At 38.6% G+C, this 22,842-nt stretch overlaps 1 protein-coding gene across 1 annotated transcript; it reads left to right on the forward strand.

Moving 5' to 3' along the window:
* The first annotated feature begins 3,522 nt into the window (after positions 1-3,522).
* MSTN (myostatin) lies at positions 3,523-10,620 on the forward strand. The gene is made up of 3 exons (XM_054829961.1): positions 3,523-4,002; positions 6,167-6,540; positions 8,891-10,620. The coding sequence occupies exons 1-3, from the start codon at positions 3,630-3,632 to the stop codon at positions 9,269-9,271; spliced, it is 1,128 nt and encodes a 375-aa protein (XP_054685936.1). The 5' UTR covers positions 3,523-3,629; the 3' UTR covers positions 9,272-10,620.
* The last annotated feature ends 12,222 nt before the right edge of the window (positions 10,621-22,842 follow it).

The following is a 22,842-nucleotide window of genomic DNA, read 5'->3' on the forward strand; positions in this document are numbered from 1 at the left end:
TTTTCCATAAAGCTTGCAGTAACACAGTGTCTTTGAAACCTCTATATCAGTCAAATTTGTTGGGGGTGGGTTTGCGATGGTTTTTCTTTTTTTTTTTTTTTTTTTAGGTTTTCCAACAAGTACAAAAGCTCCTGGTGGAAGGAGAAAAGGAGAGAAGTTGACAGGTAGACAGATGTGTGCCTTTTTCCTTTAGAAGGGAACATTCTTACACTGCTTGATTTTGGGGGCCTGAGCCATGATCTTCGAATAGTTAAGATTGGGAATAATATTCACTATTGGCAGGCACGGCGGGTAGAATGACACAAATCCCAAAGATAATATTAAAATGCCATAAAGTTCAGTAAGATGTGCATTTCATTTTTAACTCTTCTTTAGTTTTGCTGGTGGTAATGTGCTGGTTTGGGGTATTTTTTAATTACTTTTTGCCAAATTTTTGGAACAACTTTTACCTGGTCACTTTATCACATACTTTTCTCACCTCTGTCACCGACTTTTGTAGTCACCACTTTCCAAAAACACTACAATGAGAAACAGAAAGAAAAAAAAAATTGCATATTGTATAATTGTCATTAAAGAAATTAGATCCTTCAGTAGCTCCTGATCAAGTGCAACTGTTTAAGCTCTCTTCCAAATTCTTGCAGAATCATAGAAAAGAAAAAGCTGGCAACCACAAAAGATGAAGGGAAAGGTATTCTATTGACAGCCTAGAGTTATTCAGAGTACATGGATATGAAGTGCATTTTATGAGGGAAATATTGGAAAAATATTTCTTTTGGTTATGCAGCTGCTGGTGAATTCTGGGGCACTTTTGTCATCCTTGGTTGGTAGTCCCTATGCCACCACTCCAGCTGCTATTGCTGTCTCCAACTTCTAAATAGCAAGCAGAGGCATGGTGCTCAGTAGGATCTGTTTGCCACCACGTGTCACCTTGGTGGCCGAGAGCAAGCTCAGCTCTTGCTCAGAGCTCACCAGGTTTTCAGGCATACAAGAGAGGACCTTTGTCCTGTAGTCATGAACAAATGCTAAAGGGGCCCTTTTTTGCAGATCAATGGAATAATTGCACAAGATTAGGGGAAAATAAAAATAAAAATTCAAGTTCTGCATGCTCGTGGTGAGCCACAGTCAGAGTGGGAAGACCTTGAAGGAGAAGGCCAGGTATCTGCGTGGCCTCTGAGCACAGGGCAAGATGCTGCAGAGCACATTCAGAGAGTAGTCACAGTGCTGGAGGCATCGCTTTGCTGAGCACTTCTCTTGTCCCCTCTCCAACATGAGTGGCTTACAGCCACAGTCTGCCAGAGCATTTAATTACTGATATTAATGACTGCATCATTATTTCCACCTGTTTATTGATGGATCATTGTTCTCTGGTGTGAAACCTGGTACCCATTAAGGTTTCCACTTGGGAGTAGATTCCCTTTTATACCCAACTGGTTAAGTCATTCTGATTGAACATAAAAATAATAAAACATAGTTTTATTATGACATTCACTGTCATACTAGTGAACAAACCAACCCTAACCTAAACCCCCAAGAAGTTCACCAACAGGGTCAGTGCTTTTCAAGAAGATTCTTACTATGAATCATCCTATGCATCTTCCATAAAAATACATTTCCAGCACTTGAAAAGTACTAAGACTGTGTTTAAAATATGTTATAGACGTGGCACGCAGTCTCCACTGCAAACTCAGATCTATCCTGATTTCTAGTTCCAGTGAACCACGAGTCCATTTATGTTACCACACGTTGAGAGTAGCTGCACTGGTATCTTGCATAAAAAGCAAAAGCTCAGGAGCTAAGAAGTCAAACTGCTTGCTTTAAATATGAATTTTGGCTGAAATTAGAATGTCAGGGTCTGATGCTAAAAGCCATAGGCCTGGAATGTATGGGTGTGATACATCTATTGCTTGCATCAACTTTACACCAGCGTACGACAATCAATTTCAATTGAATACTTGTGATTTACATCACAGGTCATGAGCTGAATATTAGGCTCAGTTCTGTGCTATGGAGTGAATTTGCATGCCCTGGAGAGGCGATACAAAATAATATGAACGACCAGGCAGAAAAAAGCTCTTTGAAAGTTCTGTCCCACATCTTTCTATATACCAAACATTTTTCCTACGTGAACATATGCAAAAAAACCTGTTTGCCACAGTTTTAGGTATACTCAGAATGGAAAAAGAAGAGAAACTGACAATTCAGTCCTAACTTAGGCAAACTTTGGCATATTGCGTGAAATTCCAGGATTTCTGTTTGCTGTAATATACAGATTCCAAATATACAAAGCATACACAAATTTCATACACAAATTGCTTGCTGTAATATACAGTCTATGCTGAACAGTAACCCCTCCAGTCCCTCCACCTCCCCAACTAAGCATGAATTCCATAATTCTTGCTAAGAGCACATCAAGTGTGAACCACATTGTTGTAAGATTTTTATAAGCCATAACCTGTAAGTATAAAATCATGTCTAGATGTATCTCTTATGCAGAAAGCATATTAAAACTGTAATATATATAAAAAACTTACAAATATTTGAGAAGAAAGCAAAAGGAAGCACAGAAAGGTATGACTTAAACTGGCATAATACAGAGACATTTTGAACAGAAATAAAAGACAACACGGAAAAAGAAGATATACTCACAGTAGAGATTTACATGTTTTAAGTCTTTTAATACTTTCACTACTAATGGAAAAAGCAAGCTTTATTATTTCTGTATAATATTAGAGAGAGTAGCTAAAGATATTCCTTGAAAATACCTTTGCTACTAAAGATCTCTGTTTAATTTACTGCCCAGGATTCTGCTGACCTAGTGATAGCATGAAGAGGGGACAGAGTCATTTTTCATAATTGACTGTTAATTCAGTAAAGAATTTGTTCTGTTGATTTTGATATATACTAAAGGGACAGACACATAAGAGATGTATTTACACAGAGTAATTTATGCACAAATTCTTTATTACTGCTTTAGCTAGTACCTAGCAGGAAAACCCATTAAGGTTTTCTGAAATATGAACTGCTCAATATATTTTAGCTGTTGAACAACATCAGTTAGCACTGTTTGCAATGCATTTCTAAAGTATTTTATTCCCCACTTGCTAACAGTAATCCCCTGGGATTTTTTTTTTTAAATAGCACAAACTTTCAAGTTAAAAAACCTGTAGAAGCCTAAAGCAAGTTCAGAGAGAGGTTTGTCTTGATTCATCGTACAAGTACACGGTTGGAATAAATTTAAGAATGACAGTGCTGTCTTTCAGTACGGCTGCCCACAATGCTTGGAAATATATCCTTTCAGTATGCAAAGACATATCCTCAACGAAGCACCCAGATAAATCAGTTCACTCTTGGCTGTAACTAAACGCTGTCTAGTGACTTGTGATCGACAGGGCTTTACCCTCTGACAGCCAGATTCATTGTTGGGACAGCAACCAATCGTCGGGTTTGACGACATGAGCCTAATCAAAGTTGGAGTATAAAAAGCCCCCTTGGAATATATAAGGTACGCCAGTGTGGCAAGCTGTCTCTCAGATTGCATTTGCTTTCACAGATCTGTTTAGTACTAAAAGGGAAAGGGGAAGGGGAGGGAAAAAAAAAGAAAAGAAAAAAGCTGCACTGAATGTGAGATCATGCAAAAGCTAGCAATCTATGTTTATATTTACCTGTTCATGCTGATTTCAGTTGATCCAGTGGCTCTTGATGACAGTAGTCAGCCCACAGAGAACGCCGAAAAAGATGGACTGTGCAATGCTTGTACGTGGAGACAGAATACAAAATCTTCCAGAATAGAAGCCATAAAAATTCAAATCCTCAGCAAACTGCGTCTGGAACAAGCTCCTAACATTAGCAGGGATGTTATTAAACAACTTTTACCCAAAGCTCCTCCGCTGCAGGAATTGATTGATCAGTATGACGTCCAGAGAGACGACAGTAGCGATGGCTCTTTGGAAGATGATGACTATCATGCCACCACCGAAACGATTATCACAATGCCTACGGAGTGTAAGTAACCCTGCTGCTTTCGCCTCCCACCACTCCTCCGAGAGAGTTGTCTCCCTGCTGTAGAGCCACGCAACTCCTCCTCGGGCTCTTCCAACAGGCTGCTGGCTGAAGTCTGCTAGAGGGAGGGAGGAGAGCGTTATTTCTAAAGAATTTGAGCCAGGTTCAGATGACCGTGTTGCGATCCTTTGTTTTACTGTTCGGTTTTCGGCTCCTTATAATGTGTATGCCCTGTAGCACTTAGGATTTGCCCATTGCCTTAGAAAGCAAAGGGAGATCTGCAGTTTAGTTGACTTCGTTATCTGCAGCACTCAGGGCATTTCCTATCACAAATATAAAGTACAAGTGCAGATAACGAGATAACTATCTTTTTCTGAGGAAGGTTTTACTGGCCAGTATTTTTAGGAGCAATAGAAATCAGCAGAAATACAGCTTAGAGCACTAGACCTACCTAACTGCAACACGTTATAGCAAGTGCAAGTATAGAGTTAAATTCTTGCTTCTTTGCTGATCCCATAAACTAGCACCACCCACCTCTGAGTTAAAACTATATATTTAAAGCAAATATGTGTAACAGATTTAAATGTTAAAATGTCCATGCTACAGCAATCAGCTCCAGTAGCCGTGCCAAGGAAGAATGAAGGCATTTACTGAATGAGCAGATTCTGAGTTATCTTCTGAGTGCTAAACATCTGCTATGGCTCCTATCAAGTATCTTTTGCATGGCTAATACTATAGTATCCTATGTTCTTCATCAGCTAAAGTATTTGGCTATGGCAGCTGTTTTTTTAAATAACACTTATGAATATGATGTCAAAAAGGAAAAAGATGACAGGACATATAAGGCATGTTAGCAGTTACAGATATCGTTACAATACACATACTAGAATAGTATCAGCTGCTCTAGCCAGCTAAAAATGTATGCTTCGACGAAAAAGTAACTTTATCTGTAAAATTTTTCAACTTATTAGTAAGATATGTACTTAATAGTGATATATTACTGCAGCCTTATCACAAAATTAAGCTCTGCCAGCAGTTTTATTCCAGCCTATTATGTCCAAGGCTTTGTAACTATTTTTAATTAAACTGTTACATAATTACAATGACTGAAGAAAAGTCATTATACTTCATTGATCTGAGGTCATTTCCTACTTTTTATAAAAAGCCCTTGAACTATTTTAAATGCACTAAAGAGACAGGTATCTTAAGTGGTGAGATTTATGAATGTCAAAGCCCTGCACCATTTAAGATTAGTATCACCCATTTTATCCTGGCACGGAAAGATATTGCCATGACTAGGTATGACAGCTGCGTCATAGGCTACAGGAAGGAGAAACGCTGCCCTGCACGTGACTTTCCTATAATATTGTACAAATGAAAACAAAATAATCCTCAGATTAATATTCTTTTAAGTATTTGTTTTTCCATTGAGAAAAGAAATGATCATGTTCATGTAGCTTGCCCATGGCTGTGTGTGTCTGTACGATGTGTAGCACACTAAGGCTGTTTAGTAAATTAGAAATAGCTGGATCATCACATGTGTTGAGTCAGCTTATGCAAACTTGCTATTCTGCATGCTTTATGAAGGTCCTCAGGAGATGACTAGCAGAAGTGAGTTGGTAGCAGTCACTGTGAAGTGGAATAGGCTGTCCCCTCACCCCTGATAGTTTTTGTTTGGGAAAGAGGATTTTTGCAGCTGTACAGGTCAGCCCACAGCACTGGTACCAGTGGCCAGAGCCCCAAGCACGCTGAGGACCACAAAGGTCCTCCACAGCGCGCATCATCGTGTGATTGCCCACCATTTCTGAATTTCAGCCTGAGCACACCTCTGCTCTGCTTAGCCTATGGAGCAGAAGGCACCAACTAGAATTATATAGAAAATGATTGGCCAAACCTCATTTCAGCCTGTTTACACAACAATCATTGGTTCCTTGTCACATGATGTTACTTTTAGGTGATAGCATAATGATTTTGTTGACATCCATTAAATTTGCTGTAGAGCATAAACCACAGAAAATTAATTAAGTTAAATCCACTTTGTTACTGACACTGTTTATAACATATTGTAAGACTTCCTACATGGTCTGGAAAATAAAAAATTGGGTTTATATATGCATATTTCTTTTTGTTCCCTGTTCAGTAATCTGTTCTTTCCATTCATTTATAGCTGATTTGCTTGTACAAATGGAGGGAAAACCAAAATGTTGCTTCTTTAAGTTTAGCTCTAAAATACAATATAACAAAGTAGTAAAGGCACAATTGTGGATATACTTGAGGCAAGTCCAAAAACCTACAACGGTGTTTGTGCAGATCCTGAGACTTATTAAACCCATGAAAGACGGTACAAGATATACTGGAATTCGATCTTTGAAACTTGACATGAATCCAGGCACTGGTATTTGGCAGAGTATTGATGTGAAGACAGTGTTGCAAAATTGGCTCAAACAGCCTGAATCCAATTTAGGCATCGAAATAAAAGCTTTTGATGAGAATGGACAAGATCTTGCTGTAACTTTCCCAGGACCAGGTGAAGATGGATTGGTAAGTTTATTTAGAAAAATCCCATTTAAATATCTTGCATTTTATTGGTAAGCATTTAAGTTGTGTTTTAAGGATAAAATGGAAGCATTCTTTAGGGAATGGAAGATACAAGTTCTGTATAGCAAATTCTTTGCTCTCTGATCATGTCAAAATCAATAGCATTCCTGTGCCTCCATTTCCCTATTTGAAAAATTGAGACAAATTGCAGTACTTCAGTAAGATCTTGAGAGGCATTAACTGAAAATATTTTGGTAGTTATTGATGGATGGAACTATCAAAAGTAATGGTGTTTTCAAATTTGAGAGCAAATACTGTTTAATAAGCAGTAAAGCTAAAAAGACTAGTCATTGGATTATTTCATTGATAAGAAAGCTGCCTCTCTGATAGTGCTGATAAAGATTTTTGCATTCGATCTGTTGGGATTTTCTCCTTATTCTGTAAGCATATATTTTCTATTAACAGCAAGAATTATTTGTGTTTATGAATGTGAGAACAGATCTTCTTCATAACGTTGTGTACCTTTCAGTATGTGATAGAGTACATCATTCCACCTATTAGAAATGTTTGAATAGAGAAATTCTGCTTGATACAATGAATGGGTCATAATGATGAGAAAGACCATAAAATAACTACCTGGTTTCTTTTTGTAAGTATAGATGACCAAATTAAATCTGAAGTATACCAGTTAAACAACAGCATTTTCCTCATTATTTGTTTGTGCAAATCACTAATCCTCTGCAACCTATAAAAAGTCCTGAACCTATCACAGCTGAAACAATCACAATCAAGAAATCCTTCTTTTTGAATAAACTAAAAGAATATTATTTTACTTTTACTTCTGTGCAGTAGACCAGTCTGTCAGTCATAGAATCATTTAGGTCTGAAAGGACCTTTAAGATCATCGAGCCCAACTGTATTTATGTAGCTATGTAATGTTTAACTTCATAGCAGTATAAAGCAGTTGAAAGAACTTAAAGGAAAAACGCTGTGGTATCTTAATTGTAGATCCAGTATAGATGTGGATCTCCCATACTTGAAACAGGCCAGCTAGCTATCACAATAAGGAATGTCCTCACCCCCTTCATCCATTCAAATACCCTATGCCGTGTTTTCGCACATGTGGATAACCTATGGTTATCATCATCCGTAAAAACAAACCAATTCAGCAGCAGGGCAGGGCTACATGCACGGCTGATAACGGGAGGGGAAAATTCTCTTCTCTTCAGCTCCTCTCCAGCAGCTCCCAATTCAGGGATGCTTCTCTCACCAAGCCCCTCCCCATATCATTTACCTTTGGGAGGAGCATCTCCAGCAGCTGGACAACTTGCAGCCATAAAGGCTGCAAGGGACAAATCCGTCTAACAAAGTTAGCTGGGCTGTTACTTACTCCAACGGAATGGTCTTCCTTCATGGGACAGCCCAGTCAGTGCCAAACTCACAGGGGGCTGAAATCACTGCGTGGAAGCGAGGAAACTTCAGGAACTTTTTCAAACTCGTGATTGCAAAGGTTGCAATTTCTTTCTATTCTCAGTTGGTGACTGTGGGAACACACCTTCGGTAGGAAGCATGTGGCTCGGAGATCTGCCAAAAGTACATTCCGGGCCACAGGGCTCTTTCAGGAGTCAAAATTTCAGCTGCTGCTCCAAAGTCAGTATGGCAAATTCAGCCCTCTGGCAGAGGGGAAAGCTATGAAGTGCAAGTAACCTGTACCATCAGGTGAAACGCTCATTTCTACTGCCATTGCAGTCATTCAAGAACAATAGCAATTATGGAGTGTTTTTTCTCCTTTTTGGTCTGGACAAGAAGCCTTCCTTGATATCCAGAAACCCTGAACTGAATACAACTTTAATAGAGGGAATTTCAGAAGGACTTGCAAAAGGGAGACCAACACCCATCAGTCCCGTCCTTGAAAAGTTTTTGGAGTTGTTTTCTTTTGGGAGTTTTTCCATAGAAGAAAAAGTAGCTTTTGCTACAGGGTTTAAAACAAACTAACAAACCCCACATCAAAAGTAAAAATCCAGCATCCTCCAAATTTCTGAAACCTTTCAGCAGTGAAGAGGAATGATGCTGGCACTGAGATGATGTTGATTTCAGAAAGAGATACTCAGAAATTAAAGCTTTTTATAGAGAAACAGCAGGGAAATGCTGGTCTCCAGCATGAAAAAGAGGAACAATCCTTGAGCAGAGGTCAACTGTAGCAGAGACTTGCAGGAGAACAAAGCGTTGTTTGCAAATATTGCTTGAGAATATTAATTTGATACATATTTCTGAAATATTATCTATTTGCACCCTTTTACTGAACTTACGTTTACCTCAGTAATGCTTCCGATTCCTTCTCCTCTCCTCACAGAACCCATTTTTAGAGGTCAGAGTTACAGATACACCAAAACGGTCCCGCAGAGATTTTGGCCTTGACTGCGACGAGCACTCGACAGAATCCCGATGTTGTCGCTACCCGCTGACAGTGGATTTTGAAGCTTTCGGATGGGACTGGATTATCGCACCTAAAAGATATAAAGCCAATTACTGCTCCGGAGAATGCGAATTTGTATTTTTACAAAAATACCCGCACACTCACCTTGTACACCAAGCAAACCCCAGAGGTTCGGCAGGCCCTTGCTGCACGCCCACCAAGATGTCCCCCATAAACATGCTGTACTTCAATGGGAAAGAACAAATAATATACGGCAAGATACCGGCCATGGTTGTAGATCGCTGCGGGTGCTCATGAGATCGTCGTGAGATCCACTGCTTCATAAATTGTAGAAGCTACCAAAAAAAAAAAAAAAAAGAGTTATACCCCCTCAACAGTCTTTAAAACTGTGAAGTTACGTACACTAGGCATTGCTGACACCCTATATGCTGTATGATAGGCTATCATACAGATTTAGTGCAGCACCAGCTACAGAACATGAACTAAAGGACGATATAGTTACCTAATGGCTGGCTTTGAGCCAGTGAAAAAGAAAAGCTACAATCAAAATCACTGGCTTTAACACATGAAGTTCTTACAATGCAAGGGAATCAATATTCAGATGCAAATTTATATGCAGGTTTCAATACACGTTGGTAATCAAAAGCAAGCTCTTTCTCATCTGAGGACGGAAGGAGCCAGCTTTTAAGTCCATTTCTTCACAGCTTCACTTAATATTGTATTTACAGGAAAATATATACTGGTAACATATACACCACTACACAATACCACCAGAATCATCCTTAAACACTTGAATATATAGTGCAGAATTGTGAAATGTATGAAATGAAATTCCACATAAATGGACAAATCCTGAAATTAGGGATGGCATAGTGTATTTAGCGTGTTTCCATTCCTTTTTCTCATTAGTATGTTAGTAATCAATGGCAATGGTGCTACGTAAGCAGGCTGAGTAAATAGATAGTTATCTAAGTGAAAGAATTTAGAATAATAATGAATTTGCCCTATCCTCAGGTACACTATTCAACATTCGCAAAAAATAGGTATTTTTTAAATGAAAGGGAATTGTTTTCTAGATGTAGTAAAACAAAAGGCAGCAGAGAAGTCTAACATTCAAATCGTAATCCCACATTATAACCTGCCTTTGCAACATTACCGTTTGCACTATGATAAACCAATGCAAATAGTTGGTTGCTACAGATATTGTTTAAAAAACCACTTTGATATAACTGACTTGTGTAATATGTATGCATCAATATTTTGTAAATAAATGTTTATTTTTTAATCACTGTTGGTATATGTTCATCACAAGAAAAGAATGACTTTAACCTGTACTTTCATAAAAAAACCAAACAATATTCTCTTCATAATATAATTTTCTGGATTTTAACACAAATAATGTGTAGGAACAATGCAACAAAGTAAACCATATGTTGAGAATTATACTACATTTTATATGTTTTTTACATTGGTACGAGCCATCTGTGATAAATGATGGGTGTTGACATGTTCATAAGGTTCTTTGAGTTACTGTTTTTATGGTCATTTTGATCCACAACTGAATTTCCATACTTTGAATGTTATGTCCATAAATAATGATGATATGACAAAAGATTGCAATTAAATGCATTTTATTATATTTAAAAGTTTGCAGCAAAGTATCTTATTTGAGTAAACATACTACATGGATTTCCACACAAATTCTGTACATTTTCCTTATGATAAAATTGTTAATTGAAATTAAAAAAAGAAATCTATTTACTATAAAGTCCATTTCCTTTCACATCTGAAATACAACTGATAAAGCAGGCATTTGTTAAGCCAATACAATCACTGTTAAAACATCTTCATGTTAGTATGATGCACATTTTTGTTATATTCCAGAATTATGTTTTGTTTGTGTAAAACCACCCTAAAATTGCAAAAATGCTTGATTTTTTTCCCCTTCCCCTTTTATACATTTTCTGCCTAGGTGGTAAATATTTTGTATTGAGTTTTCTACTTTTCTTTATTTGTATGTAAGGACATTAACACTTAAAGTTTGAGCAATGAGGTTTGAAACTTAAAAGCAAACAGATTTTCTGTAATTTCTTTTGAACTATTAGATCTGCTAAAGCTGTATCCGAGCATCCAGCAGATGTTCAGCTTCTCCTGATGTAGTTCATCAGAGCAGGTCTCTGGGGCCCTTAAATGCACTTCCTATTTAGTTTCTCACAAAACACAATCACAGTAAATAAAAGATAATTTAAAAACAGAGTCTTAAAATACAGAGAGTCTTGGTGAAGCCACAAGAAGAGCGAGCCACAACGCAATTCCTCCTTCTCCAAAAGTCAAGGTTACAGCAGTAAGGGGGAAGTCCTCGTTTTGTTGACATGAACAGCAAAACTTCTGCTGACTTTAAGGGAGACCAGCGTGCTGCCCTTTGACTTTTAACTCATGACATTCAGGCACCAGATAGCCCCTGCACATTGGAACTATCAATAGTATCTCTCTGCACGAGGCATACCAAAAGCCTCATAAACTGTTTGGAGACTTCAAATGAACTGCCATTGCACGCTGTGCAGTTAGACCTTCACCAGCTTTAATTGAGTCAGTTCATACAGCAACAGCCACAGAGATGTGGCAGCATGGATTTTGGAGGTGAGAGCAAACAGAATATATTCCCAGTCCGCATCGAGGTCCTGATATACCACCTGCATGATTATTTTTACTCACAATAGCTAAACTGAAGCTAATGCAAATTTGTTACCCCCATATAAGTGACATCATTGGCTGCCTAGTAATAACTGTACTCTGCACAAATGCAGTGCACAAGTGATGGAATTTTTTTGCTGCTATCAGTGAAAACAAAAATAAACCAAAAAACAAGAAAAGAAATAATATGAATTCCCAAAAACATCTACTCCAACCAGCATCCCACCTTGACGTTCAGATAAATTTTATTCCATCTTGATGTTCAGATAAATTTTGTTCCATGGAAATTTTATGCAGTATGTGTCTTTCATATTTTGCCAAACTTGGAATTGTCATAGAGCAATCCTGGCTCCCATGTTTTTAGTATTGGCCTCACATACAAGTGGTTACTCAAGGAACATGCAAACTTGCACTGTGCTTTGAACTTGTTGATTTTATCTGCTGAATGTTCATAATTAATGTGGTTATTGACAATCAATTTGAGATGCCAATGATTCATTCAGTTCTTATGGTTACATCCTTATATTTCCAGGGCTCAGGTCCTAGAGACTTCAGCAGCATCCATTAGTGCTTTGTGTGTCAAGAACTCAAACCTCACTGTTAAGCTGGGTACCCAGAAAGCCAGAAATATGCAACAAGGGATAATTTCTGAGAAATAAGCAGCCTCATTTCCTTGCCTGGCATCTTAAGAACCCCATAGGAACAACACAGGTAGAATCCAGCATTCCAAGGCAGCGCTCAAGTGCCCCAAGACGCATGTGCACATCTGCAATGGGGCAGTCCCTCATCTGGATTTTGCTTCAGCTCTTCCTCTTGGCTCTACTGCCCCACTCCTCCCCTTCCAACATGAGCCAGTCTCTTTGCCAGTGCTATTCTACCCCTACTTCTTACCCAGTGCCAGTACGCTGTGGTTGACGTAGTGCTTCCCCTCCCATTTTTCACAGCCTCTCCCATCCCTGCCCGTGTCCATCCCCAGCTCAGAGCACACTCCACGCTCTGCCCCGCAGCCCCTTTTGCTGGGGGAACAGCCCCCCCCCCCCCGTAGTATTGCCCTCCTGCCCATTAACCAGATCCAACGCATTCTGCTTCTGCTGAACGCTGCAGGTTTGGGGGGGGGGGTGGGGGTGGGGGTGGGGGGGGTGAACCTTCCAATATGCTCAAATGGAGCCTTTGGGGAGTTTAACAGCTGACACTAGTCATCACCACTAAGCATATGTGAACTGAAATTTTTCATAGATGTACTGTTTTGCTAAATATGAGCAGATTTCAAAGGAGCAACTAAAGGCCAAATCCATTCATAGGTAGCTTTTCCTCAATTCTGTAGAGTCTAGATTTGGATTTTGCGGTTCTTCATTGTGTTTTGGGTTTATTTTGTTGGGGGGTTTTGGGTGGTTTCTTTTTTCATCACAGAGATTATTGAATTGACTCATTCTTGGATGCGAATGAGGTCTTTTGGCTAAATGTCTTTAAAAAGAAATCAGCCTGAGACTAGGCTTGGACAGTTCAGTCAGGCAGTTACATTTTGTTAAAGTTACAGCAAGACAAAGCAGAGTATTATAACGTGAAGTACTGGAAGGACAAACTTAACCAAATGAACCCACCTCCACTTATAAATTTAGTGAATAACAATTCAAAAAAGTTAGGAAATAGTAGGTTATGGAAGGCACTAACTAGAAGCTTTACATGACACATTTATTTCAAAACAGCACTGTACCTATGTAATTCAGCAAAAACGTCATGAAGAACCTTAGTCATCTGTTTTAACAGACCCAAGTTATCCATGTGCTTGCACTTTAGCTTCACCCCAACAATGTTATCAACAGCAAGTAGGTATCTATACATTGATTTAATACCAAGACACATGGCAAAGAACCACTCAGTAAATTACTAATGCATCTGCTTCTCTATGCAATCTTCCCCTGCAAGCAGTAAGACTGTAACTCTCCCTTAAAATGCATGTGTAGCATGTTTGAATCCATAAAAATAAGATGTTACCAAGCTCTGGAAACACTAAAGCGCTAACTGCCTCTCCTGTTTAGTTTACAAAAGCCCTGACGAGATCCAAAGGAAGAAGAAAGGGCTACAGGCCAACTTCTGCATTCGAATAAGCAAGAAGTACAGCTCTGTTCACTCGGCTATTTCTAAATAATCACAAAATAAGTGATAGTGCCAGCATCTGCTGAAGCAATCTTGTGGAAAAATAGCAATGAAGAAGTAAAAGCGTGCAGTTCATTCAACAGTAAACTAGTGCAATTAATTACTACGTATATTGATAAATTAAGCAGAATCATCCTCTTTGGTGTTTGGATAGGGTGAGCTTGAGGTATGAAGAACTATTACAGTGGGTATTCTACTGTCTGTTTTTCAGCACTCCAGAAATACACATGCCAACAAGCCTTGGACCCCTTTGTAGAGGAGGTGTCAAGATCAGCAATGAGCTTTGCAGCATTTTGGGTGTAAATCTGGCTGACTTTCACCAGCTTTGACTACTAAGGCTTTCTGAGGCTACAGAAAAGACTGCTCTTTTTCTTCAGAGGTGGACATAATTCACAGTAAGCATGCTTTCAAAATAGTAGTTTGCAGAGAAAATAAAATAGCTTAGTATCCACAAGTCAACCTGTAATGCATCAGTTCTTAACCTAGAGGCTATTTGCACTCTAAATGTAATTACACATCCAAAGTAACCAGTGACTCTAAAATCTATTACCCTTTCTCCCTATAGAAGTGCCTTTCACTTACAAGTCAATAACAAAGTTTAATTTCAAACCTGTTGCTTGTCCATTTTGTTTATCATGCTACCTTGAGTCTGTAAAAGTAAAGCCAAGAGCTTCACCTCTTCAAGAGCTGAAAGGATTCAACTCAAATGAATCCTGCCTGTGGAAAGGCAGAGGGACAAGCCTTGGCTCAGCACTGTCTTTTCCGTTACTCCCCAGCAAATGCTGTGTGACCTTTGGGTGAGATCTGGTTAGGCAGGAAAGCGTAATAATGTTCATTTTTGGCAGGAAGTGCACCTTACGTTCCATGTTTCACCAGTAAAATTAACAAGAGCCCTTAAAGATTATGGTGGTATAAGAAGAGTATTCTGGAAAGCGTTATGGAGGCATTACTTGGTAGACAGCTTCCACAAAACTTAGAAAAGGCTGTTAGTAAAGTGTAACATTACTGTAAACTAGTCACATGCAAAGGATGGTCTGCTGCTATATGTTTAAAGGAACTGAGTATATTATAAAAACTGAAATTTAAAAGGAGTCAAATAATTTGATGGGATGTAACCAAGACAGTAAGAAAAAAATTTATATTCCCAAATCCAGGATGATACTGGAGGCATTTACTTAAACATTGACTTCCTCTACCATAAGAACATTTAAGCTGAAAAGTCTGGAAAAGGTTTGTTCTTTGCCAAGATTAAAAGATGTTTTAAAGTAAATCTAGCTTAATCATAATCTATTGCATCATAGTCTGAATAGCTATCCAAAATATAATTACTGATGACTTGGCTAACAGCTTGCAGTTAAGATTATTCAATCCATGAATTCTTCCTGCAGAAACAGTCAAAATTTTTTTTTTCCTCATTAGTTTTTCACCTAGGAGAGGATTAATTACCTTCCCACCCAAGCAATAGTATTAGGGAGGTAACACTGCAAATTCAATGCCATAAAGCACTCTGAAGTAATGCTCTTTCTTAAGCATCAAACACAACAGCATGCAAGGATTTTATCTATGCCATAGCATCTGCATCTTTGAATGAGAGGTTTATTCTGATTTTAGTCAAACAGCAATCCGCTCTCCTGCTAGCATTTTCGTCATCATTTTTCACTTTGTTATTCATCAAGTTTGGTAACGCTGACATATGAAACAGCAAAACTGAACACCTGGCTGTCACGCATTACAGCATCAGGTTGCAGATTCGCCTTGCGCGCGGCGCCAGGTGGTCGCAGCAGCAGAGGAGCGGGAGGCACGGCAAACACATGCCTTCAGGCTGAGCTCAGCTGCCTACTGTATGCTGCTGTCACGTGGGATAGCACAGCCTAGGTGCTAGCCCAGGGAAAAAAATATAAGCCCGTTGCTTTGCTTCTCTGCTATAGGTGACATCTACCACAATACACTGAAGCTTCACCTCACCAGCCGGCCAGAGGCTTCTGTTCAGTTGCGTTCCTCACCCATCACAGCGTGGAACTGCAAAACCCATAGGATTACAGTAACAGTCATTGTATGTCCAGGAGTACCAAAGAGCATGGGTTATGCCAACTAACAGCAGCATAACTTTATCATAATTTTCGCTCTAGACAAGAATTATTCTAAGAGCACAGTAAAATTGGGCTTTTCCCCAACGCAGAAGCATTCTTCTAAAGTCACATCACAACATGCAGTCTCAGCATCAGAATTTTATACACTGATCTACAGTCGTATCTCATGGATCTCAGTCTTCACAACACTATGTATCAACAGTTGCCAAAAAACTCGATAAATTAAACTAATCAAACTTAATCTGGTTTTGTTTCTTTTTTCTCCAGCGGAAGTTCTTACCTGGCACCCATTCAGACGGAACATCGTCTTTATAATGATGCTATTTTCCTAAGGAGACAGAAAATGCAGCTGCACAAAATATTATCTTTTGAGGCCACTGTGTTGTCTCTGAAATACTCTCAGGCTACTTGCCTCACCTCTTATTTGTTAGATTTTATGTATAACTTGTGGCTTACTCATCTATTAATCTACTCTTTTGTACCAATGTCTTTATTTCAGTTTTTAAATGTCTTATCAAAACTGGATATTATTAAAGCATCCTTACAGATTTCTCTTCTGATTTCTAAGAGCATTTTACATTTCTTGTTCCCAAACAACTGTCTCAACCTTCCTTATCAACCAGCTCGGATCTAGACTCAAGCTCTAGTGGTCACAAAATGATAGTCACCTTTGGGCTTACTATCATCTTGGGTTCTTTGCTTGTCAAAAGTTTTATCTACTATTAAAAATCTCTTTTTCCTTTTTTTTTTTTAAAGCTCCACCTTTGTTCATGGAAACATTCATAATAAAATAACGTTAAAAAAGTGCATAGAAATTTTCAGATTCCAGGGAAAAAAGTATTCAGAAAAAACCCTAGCATGTTAGTGCTTTATCCATATCAAAAACTTCTGAAGGGATTTGTTTACTTATTTATGTTATAATACAGCAGTCTTTTGAACATTTGGGGGGTGTGTGGGGGGGAAGTATTTTTCAGTAAAACACATTTTCCATCTTAACCATTGGTGAACAATATTTATTGGTGACTTTTCTTATGTATTCTGTCATCATATGCAATGAGCAATAGTGAATTACTTTTTTCTGGTTCTTATTTTGGAGTACAAGTTTTAGGCAGCAACATACTGGTCTAGTAAATGATCCTACACAAACGTACGCCTTTTACCATCATTTTCTTCTGGCAACAGTGATACTCCCATTACCTTACTTTTGTCTGTGTACTTTTATCAAGACTGCTAGCCTTTACGAAATGCTTCAGAAATCTGTAGCTGTCCTTGACTGCCCACTTCTTTAAATCTCCCACCTCAATTGTACAAGATCTCATTTGACTAGACCTGCATCAATTTTTACTACCACAATCATATATGACAGTCCTCTTTCTTCTTTTCTGGTTTTGAGTGGATGTCAAAACAAATTATGCTTACAGAAGGCACAATGCAATCTTTGGTATCTGTTGTTTGGATTAGATATGGCTAAACTTCAGATCTTTAGCTGAAAGAGAACCAAAAATTGGTTCCACAAATTTCTCTCGACTGGGATTAAGAAGGAGCTTAGTTAGAACAAAACGCGATTACTCGGTTTTGGCCATGCGGCCTTCACGAGGCATTTCCAGATCCGCTCCCACGGACCCTAATTCTGGTTCAGAAGCCAATTGTTCCTTGGCAGCGTTGCCACAGATCTCACTCGGAGATTTAGCAACGCCTTTTCCACCAGCTTACAGCAAACGCCAACATCTCCAGTACACCCACAGCTTGCTTATACCACAATTTGTAAGTTATCCAAATTAGATCCCACCCATTACAATGACAGGAAGGGTGGGATGCTGTGTCAGTCGAGATTGAGCTTCTCTAACCATACCAGATACTATGTTTTCACAATAAAAAGTTAAAGCTTCTTGTAAATAGGATATGCAGTTACAGACTAGATAGACCTATCTGAGTGAGGCATAATCTACTTGATGCGAGAGCAACAGTCAAGATGCAGCAGCAAAGAGAGCTGGATGTTTGTCTGCAAGTGAGCTGCCTAGGACGGAGCACCTGAGCTTCTCCCACTAGAGCTAGTGAGGTTGAATCAGCCTGGGCTGATCTAGCATCTCTCCACAAGACTCACAGTTTGTTCTTTCTACTCATCCATAGAGAGACAAAACCATCCCTGTGGCATAAGGCATAATATCAAAGGCAAGGCAACGTTTAGTACTTTAGCAGCAAGGAAGGCACATCTCAAAAGCCAGCTTTACATCCAAATGTGCCATCACATGCTGACAAGTATGTATGGGGAAGTCAGGTCCTCGACCTACATAGTTTCTGCATGGTTCTGTAAGTGACACCAGCTCATATATGGGTTATTCAAAAAAAGTATTAAAGTTTCACTTAAACAGTTAAACACAATTGCATTTGTATGAGGCTTATATAGTCTGAACAAGGCTCTCTTCTGAGAGGGAGAAACAGCAAGAGTGCTGTAATGCCTCTTTTGCTATTGCTGAGGCTCGGCAGCTGGCTGCACGGCTGGTTGTAGGCAGGGCTTTGGTTTCTGTGATGGCGGGGCCTTCTTTGAGGATGAGCAAAGATGCAAGAGCATCTTTGCCAGCAGGCTCACAAACTAGTGAGCAAAATTTTGAACAGTTGAGGGGCATTAATATTCTCTCTCTACTGTAAATTACAGGAGAGGGATACAGTGGATTAATATTTTCCAAAAGAGATCCCTGAAAATCCCTTTTTCAACCCAAACCTTGTCAACATTTAAAGAGTAAATTCAAAATAGACATTTTGGAAAGTTAAGTCTAACACACAGGTGCCACTCCCAAGCATCTACTTTTCTATGTCAGGATCCACAACTGCCTAAGTCTTGTTATCCCTAACACCAAATCTCTCCTACAAAGGTACAACTACATAACACAAAATTATTTTGATCCTCCTTCCCTTTTACCTAACTGTGTTGTGCTGTTGTTTCAGTTTGTTGTTGTTGGGGGTTTTTTTTGGCTTTTGGTTTTTTGGGTGTTTATGATGGGGTTTTTGTTGTTTGTTTTGTGTGTATGTTTGAGGGTTTTTTTAAACATATGGGAAACCTTCTAAATTCTGTGTTTCTTTTCTCCTGGATGAATGCACTCTCAAGCTATGGGATAATTCTACTAACACTTATTCCATGTTAGGTAGTAATGCATATATTACATGGGGCAAGGATGGAATGATAGACTTGTTCACCAAGTAGGAGGAAGAATAATATTTTCATCCTTTGTTCCAGTTAATTTTTAAGTCTTCTCTCACCATTCATTGGTGGTCCAGTTCACACAACTTCCAACAAGCCCCCCACTCTGTGAGCTGCATGGCCTTCAGACAGTAAAGAATGTTTTGTAAAAAAATTTTGAAACTCCTCCAGTGAAATTTTTAAAGTCTAATTATGTTCTTTAATGATTTTAATTTTTTTAAAATATTTGACCTTTTCCAATAATGCTTGGCCAGCATGAATAACTGGAAGAGTTATTGGCATTATTATAAAAAAAGTCACAGAAAGATTCTTTCTTTTGTCTGTCCAGATGGTCGTATTTAAGCAAACAGTAAAACAATGAATAAAACCCCCTTGGACTCAATGACAAAAATCACTGAGTGGAATCTAAATTTCACAACCATTATTTCATAAAGTGAGAGGAAAGTCTTCAATTCCAGATTTCAGTTGTGCTAAAACACTCAAGTAATCTTTATTCTATACACGTGGAAAGAATGCACGAGAATTTGCCATTATGGTGGCTTGCTTTAGCACACTACAGAGATTACTACAAATAAATTTATTTAGTCCCAGGAGTTTAGTTGGGAATACCAAGAAAGTTACACAGGCAATTGGATGGAAACACACACACTTAATTGACCTGCTATTCAGAAACCAGAAGTCTAGATTTCTGGTTCGAGTTCTTTGTATACCTGTTCTTACCCAGTTTTCCTTTGGCTTTGGGTACACCTGTTAAAGAAAATGAAGTTTCACTCACTCCCGTTGAAAGCCAGTGGAATTTGGCTGTTCAAAGTTAAAATTTCTAGTGGGATATTTTTAATGCTTTTTTAATATTTCACTTCTTTGAGATTAAAGGGAAGTCTGACTGCACATAAACCTCTGGGGAGACGTGGCTTTAGCATGAAACTTCAATTTCAGCATTATTCCATAATCTTGTTCCTGCTTAAGAGTTCAACCCAGAACAGGCTATAATTTAATATAAATTATTCTTAGAGTGAAAAATTCTGTCGGTTTTACTCTTATGCTGTCCAATGCACTAAGTGACCCTATCCTGAGATTGTTGACTAAGCACCCCTCAAGAACTACAGATTTTTCTGAGCTAATGCAGAGACTCACTCATCAGTGCAGGGTTTGCTCTAAAAATGGAAGAATGATGAACTCGTGTTCCCATTACCCTGAATAGTGCTACGCAAATAAAAAAAATAAATTAGAAAGACTCACCTTACAGTTGAAATAAGTATTGTAAAAAAATTACGATAACGTGTATTTGTCAGTCAACTCAGATTTGCACTAAAACTGTCCATCATATAGTACAATGATTACTCCTTAATCATAAGCACAATTAGTGGCATATTTCAAGGATATATTTTTCATATTGTGAGCATGAGCTCCCATTGCCACAGACTGGGTTACACGAGCACTCTGGCCAAAGGGATACCCTGTTTTCTTCTGTGCCTCTGTTGAAAAACTCCAGACTATTGCCAGATGTTAAAAGCAGACTTCGTGCTTTGTACTAGTGATAGCAGAGCCACATGAAGTACTGCACAAAGAAACAGAGACGTAATTTCAAATAATTCACAGATGACTTAACAGTATTAGTCTCTTTACCAGCAATTAATCTAATAATTTCCTTGTTGAAAGCTAAAGCCACTAGATACGTAGATTTTGATTCATATATAGAATATTTATAAATTACTTATTTAGAAAGTCCATCCTTTCTAAATGCATCACGTAGACAGAAGTATGTATCGTCATCACAAGATGGCACTAATGAAAATAACCTTAATGAAAAAGTGCTGCTCTTTCCAGCTGAAGATTTCACAATGAAATGATGACAACCCTATAGCAATGGCACAGTCACTGAAATAATCTTATTGAAGATTTTCCATTCCTCTTACGAGCACACCCTGCATGAAATGCTGAGGTCTGGAAATGTACCTCTGCTACAGTAGCTGTTCCAAACCCCATTGGTAGCATTAAGAAATTAGAAAAAGCATCCTTTGCATTACTCTAATTCACACTTTGATTCCCAGTTAACTTTTTAAAACAAAACTGTGCAAAAGTCTAACTTCAAGATTAAATCATACAAACATTTGAAATTATTGTGATCATAGGATGGTGAAAGGTAGGTTAAAAGCTGATACATGCTTCAAGCTTGATTTTTGTTGGGTAACATGATCTTTTTGGGCGACTCTGACACTCTTGGGGGTGGACAGCCTCCCATCTTCCTACTGAGTGTATTGCCAGAAACGGCAGGTTTCCCAGGATAACTCTAGCTCCTCTTGCCCTGCAACAGGCAAGTCAGAAATCACTCCTAAAACTGAAGCATTTGTGTACACATAAGATTTTATCCTAATTAACTACATCCCAAAACATTCCCATTCCTGTTGGTACATGGTAAAATGAAGAAACAACATAAAGGAAGACTGAGAAAAGTTACTGTGAACAGATTTGAGAATCATTAAGCAGCATCAGCAAAACCCAAATACTAGTGAGCTTTCTTATCTTCAAGACAGTGGAGGACAGGCAACAAAAAGTCATTCTTCCAGAATGCATCAAAATATCGGTACTAAAAAAATCCCATCAAGGAGTGCATGCAGCTCTTAAAGCCTGTATGACAGCGGATACGTGCACATATGTGAAAATTTCAGAGCAAAGCAGCTGTAAAATACACCACAGTGAATTAAACATCTTTAGGAACATATCTGCAATACCACATTATGCAATATAACTTCATAATACTGCACAATGATGAAAACTCTAAAGAAATAAAAATTAAATAAATTTTTCAACTTTTAACGTGCATTCTACAGATTCGCTAACTTTGACTAGCCCTATACTCCATGACTAACTTAGGTTCCCTACTGAATGTACACACTGCTGTAGCAGAAGGATCCTACACCACTGGATGCCTTTGAGAAAAAAGAAATTCCCTACCATAGAACCGAATGAGAAATTGAAAATACCTTAAGCATTTCAGTGAGGATACAGCAATAATGGAAATACAATGTTTGCTTCGGAAGTACTATTCCAGAAAGCGAATTGGCTCCAAGAGCAGTAGGAAACTGCAATAACCCAGAACATTTTTTTTCTTTTTTCCTCCTCCCTGTATGTCAATATACTTTACAATAGCGTACCTATCCTGCAGGGACAATGTATCCGTGTGCAACGGGGACTCCACCTGTGGAAGTCCAATTTCAAATCAAGTAACCTGAACTAAGTCATGCCTGGGGCAGGCCCAGTACTTCACCTAGAAGCAATACATCTACATCTACCTGAACATACTAGTGCAAAGATTCCCCCAGGATTTTCACTGTCTCTAAAAGCTCCTTTGAAATTTCGATAAAAACCTGCCAGGGTGTTTTCTCTGAGACTTCACATCACCTCAAAGGAATGCTGTTGACACCTAATCTCAGAGCATGGAGCGCCAAACATTTTATAGTCTGTTGGTTTTTCTGAAGCCAGCTAAAAAACTATCAAGTGATAAACACACCCTTTCCCCTTCCTCCCTTCCCGCTGCTTCAAGAACATTACACAAGTGCCTCACTAATAGCAGAAATTTAGTTCTACTTGTCAAGAGAACAAATTGCAAACGCTCTTTCAGAATAAAACATTTCTGAAAGGCTATTCCAGAATGACCTCTGCAGACAGACACTTGTTTTTAGGACAAAATGCACTTTGATTCTGGAAGAATTACTCCTCTCAAATGT

This window comes from Grus americana, chromosome 6, assembly GCF_028858705.1.
Source record: "Grus americana isolate bGruAme1 chromosome 6, bGruAme1.mat, whole genome shotgun sequence".
Taxonomy (NCBI): Eukaryota; Metazoa; Chordata; class Aves; order Gruiformes; family Gruidae; genus Grus; species Grus americana.

Excerpts from the sequence above, each read along its gene's own strand:
- MSTN (XM_054829961.1), top strand. The coding sequence starts at position 3,630 with ATGCAAAAGCTAGCAATCTATGTTTATATTTACCTGTTCATGCTGATT. Across the intron at positions 4,003-6,166 it reads TATCACAATGCCTACGGAGT|CTGATTTGCTTGTACAAATG; the intron begins GTAAGTAACCCT and ends ATTCATTTATAG. Across the intron at positions 6,541-8,890 it reads GACCAGGTGAAGATGGATTG|AACCCATTTTTAGAGGTCAG; the intron begins GTAAGTTTATTT and ends CTCTCCTCACAG.